Below are 3,776 nucleotides of genomic sequence, written 5' to 3'. Positions count from 1 at the left end.
CACAGTATAACCAGTATGGGCACTCGCTCTTTTGTTTCACGTTCGCGCCGATCCGTACTGCGCATCCGACATGTTTTAGTTATGACCAATCACAGGATTTTTGTACGTGTGTTAGTGCAAAGTCGGTGTGACATTGAAAAATTTGCAGTGTTGACGCGTTAATACTTTTATACGTTGGAGCAAGTAATTACATTAATTACCTTTATTAGAACATTTTTTTCATAGGCCATTTCCATTTACAATAAATAATGTACGCTAATTCGTACGCGCCTTTCCTGGATACGATCCTGAAAAGGGCCCAGGCACTTTTAGCCGTTGATACACTGTTGGGGCGATCAAAAACATGGCGGAAAATTGAGAACGCCCAGATCAAAGGTGCCGACAGAGAGTGCCCCTACTAGTTATACTATGGTTCGGTCTCCTTATACATTCTCCATGGGTGTATGCAATGTTTCTGCAATCTTTCGGTGCTGTATGGGAAAGCATCCAAAAACTTTCCAAAATCCTTCCTATGGAACATCACTGGCAGAGAGAGGCCCGGTTTCACCACGGCGAGTTAATCTAATCGGTCCGTTAACTTAACAGGGTGCCAACATAAAACTTCTTTATTAACCTATTTTCTTGGTTAATAAAGAAGTTTTATGTTGGCACCCTGTTAAGTTAACCGACCGATTAGATTAACTCGCCTTGGTGAAACCGGGCCAGAGTCGCGTTTCGGAACGCGGCGGTGGTTACGTGGGCTCGCGCATGCGCGAGCTGTGAGGAGAGCGGCGCAGGCGCGGGCACTTGGGTCAGGGGACTTAGGTTAGGGGTCTTAGGAGGGAAACAGCTGACTCGGATCTGCCGAGAGTGCCGAGACCGCTGAGAGTGCTCGGGGTCAGCAGCCTTGAGTGGGGGCTTCTCGGTCCCGCTGCCCGACGTCTCGCAACGAACCTGACGGCTCTTCAGCCGCATCATCAAGACGATGGCTGGCTCGGCACTCAGGCGACTCATGGCGGAGTACAAACGTGAGAATCGGCTTTCTAGTTAGTTAACGAGGCTCTTCCTTCCGCCCGCGGAGCGTTGTAATCCCCGTACTGCGACGATCTTGCAGAGCTAACCTTGAACCCGCCGGAGGGCATCATCGCCGGGCCGATCAACGAGGAGAACTTCTTCGAGTGGGAGGCCCTCATCACGTAAGTCTTCGTATACCTCGCTCTACCTCGCGTGAGTTGAATGTCACTCTCGACGGGATTTTCAGCGGGCCAGAGGGGACATGCTTCGAAGGCGGGGTGTTTCCAGCCAAGTTGATCTTCCCCCCGGACTATCCGCTGAGCCCTCCAAAGATGCAATTTACCTGCGAGATGTTCCATCCCAACAGTAAGACGAGGCGTATTTCCGGCTGTGAGGAATTCTTGCGTATCAACATTGACACACTTCTCTTTCTCCCCCCCGTCTAGTCTACGCGGACGGCAGAGTCTGCATAAGTATACTGCACGCACCCGGTGACGATCCGATGGGCTACGAGAGCAGCGCCGAAAGGTGGAGCCCGGTGCAGAGCGTGGAGAAGATACTGCTGAGCGTAGTGAGTATGCTGGCGGAACCGAATGACGAGAGCGGCGCGAATGTGGACGCCGCGAAGATGTGGAGGGAGGACCGCAGGGAATTCGAGAGGATAGCGCAGAAGCTGGTGAGAAAGACACTGGGTATTCCGCCTTAAGGTAGAACTCTTCTGCCGGAAGAAAGGGAAGCTGCTCTTGTCGGTCGATGGCATTCCTGTAGAGAAACAATAAATTTTTTATCTGTCCAGCAAACGAATCCCTTGTGTGCGAATGATACCTCGTGTGCCCTGCCGATTGCTCGCGCACGGAGAGACGGAACGTTGGTCTCTGGCGCTACGCGAATCGAAAGGTGTTAATCTCAAAAAATTGTTTATTTTCAACATTGCAGTACAAACATGGGTAATCAAATGCATACGCGATTATCTCATATGCTTACATGTACCATTTCACTGTGACAAACCGATAACGAAGGACAGGATTCGTTTCGCGTGTTCGGGTGCGTGATTGACGTTAAGTATAATATATATATTAGTATTTTAAATTATCAACTGATCCCACAAATTACCCTACGGCGATGTTAAAGTAATTATCACATTCGCATATGGTGTTACATTATTCGCGTGTAAATGTATATCGGCGAAAACGCATTATCAACTAATGTGTCTTAATAAATGTGTTTTAATATATTCGAGGAGAAATATACAGATTAAATAAATATATTTATAATATTTTACAAAAGTGTGCGCGTGCGTGTGTATACGTGTGTATTTGTGTGTAATGAAAACGAGCGGAGTGGTTCTTTCTGAAAGATCGTCTTAGAAAACTCGTAAAACTTTGCCGGAACAAAACCGCGATCAACTGACGTTTCTCCCGTCGGTTATCTTACTTTTACACTTGACCCTAATCTGCAATGCGCTCTTTGCGCCCGGAAATATTCCATTTTGTACAAGCGAATCAGAACTTAAATCACAGCTTAAAAAAAACCTGTCGACAATGTACGACTGTAACTTACAGAAATTTTTTAAACGTATTTATCGACTACAAAATGGAATGTTTCTAGACGCGAGGGGCACACAGAACAGGCTTCAGAAATTCCGGAACGTGTGTTTGCCGTATGATATTTACAAAATCAAGAGGTCCGCAACAGATTGATTATCGTGCACATCCCGCTCTGATAACAATCGAACTTGGTGACAAAGACGTGGTGCAGGGTGTTCCACTTAAAGAGTCCCAGTCCGAGTAACCGAACGATTGACTTGCGTGGGAGAAAGCTTTCGCTTCATCTTACAGACAATTGGGGTATTAAAACTCTCTCGAATTGAAATCTTTATCCGGCTAGAATTCGGTAGCACTAATTTTTTTCGCACCGTTAGCGTCCCCTCGCAGATATGGCTCCGAGTAGGCTTTACGCAAAACACCCTGTAATTAGACTAGAAGAAATAAATTAGTATACCTCTGTCGCGTATACAGTAGATGATCTTTGCGATCGAATTGCCAGGTGTGATTTCAAGGATCAGACAAATTCACGCTCTCGAAATCGCCGGTTCTTTATCGAGCACGTTTATTTATCCGTCGAGCTTTATCGAAGAGCTCCTGTCTGGATGAATAAACATCGAGGGAGTATTTGGCTAATCTGGGGCAAGGCTCAAAATATCCAACGAAAATTCAAAGGTTCCCCATTACTTTCGTTCAACGTTTTGAAAAGTGAACCTGTTTGCTCCTTATCTTCAGACCTTTTGCAATTTGTTCCTTCTCGTTTCTCTCCCTTTCTTTCTTTTTTTTGTTGCATGGATTGAAACACCAGTAAGAATAAATACAAGATTTCGCACGTGAATTGGTATTTTATTAAACAATACTGAAGTCCAACTAAAAATGCAGTATTTGTGACTAGCATTTGGCAATTATATGTAAATAAGGTTTTAATATACCTGTTTCGTACAGCTGAAGTACAACATCTTGTACGTTTCTCGTTTTTTTTAACCCTAGGACACTATCTGTGCATACGTCTCTGAGACACGTTTCCATCGGCCTTTTCTGATCCTAGAAGATTTCAACTTTTGAGTGTTTTCCGCGAAAGGTCGGATTTCCTAAAAGTTTTTTTAATCACGGTAACATTTTGATCGGGTAAAAAAGTTAAGCCAACGAGTAGATTCTCGCGCGTTCTCCTTCTCACTCTCCTCGAATACGTGCCTCGGAGAAGCATACGGTTATAAACAGCCACGGGAAAGAAGAGTT

General features: G+C 45.4%; 1 protein-coding gene across 1 annotated transcript; it reads left to right on the top strand.

Moving 5' to 3' along the window:
• Positions 1 to 758: 758 nt before the first annotated feature.
• Positions 759 to 3,006, top strand: LOC105557624 (ubiquitin-conjugating enzyme E2 G2). Its single transcript, XM_012004914.1, has 4 exons — positions 759 to 1,007; positions 1,094 to 1,175; positions 1,241 to 1,359; positions 1,440 to 3,006. The coding sequence occupies exons 1-4, from the start codon at positions 965 to 967 to the stop codon at positions 1,697 to 1,699; spliced, it is 504 nt and encodes a 167-aa protein (XP_011860304.1). The 5' UTR covers positions 759 to 964; the 3' UTR covers positions 1,700 to 3,006.
• The last annotated feature ends 770 nt before the right edge of the window (positions 3,007 to 3,776 follow it).

The sequence above is a fragment of the Vollenhovia emeryi genome, unplaced genomic scaffold, assembly GCF_000949405.1.
Source record: "Vollenhovia emeryi isolate VEMERY1.0 unplaced genomic scaffold, V.emery_V1.0 DF939441.1, whole genome shotgun sequence".
NCBI classification, from domain to species: domain Eukaryota; kingdom Metazoa; phylum Arthropoda; class Insecta; order Hymenoptera; family Formicidae; genus Vollenhovia; species Vollenhovia emeryi.
The sequence above is the reverse complement of the archived record's forward strand: the minus strand, read 5'-3'. Positions and strand labels throughout refer to the sequence as shown.

Coding starts and splice junctions, on each gene's coding strand:
- LOC105557624 (XM_012004914.1), top strand. CDS start 965: ATGGCTGGCTCGGCACTCAGGCGACTCATGGCGGAGTACAAAC. Junction 1,176..1,240: donor GAGTGGGAGGCCCTCATCAC/GTAAGTCTTCGT, acceptor CGGGATTTTCAG/CGGGCCAGAGGGGACATGCT. Junction 1,360..1,439: donor CGAGATGTTCCATCCCAACA/GTAAGACGAGGC, acceptor CCCCCCGTCTAG/TCTACGCGGACGGCAGAGTC.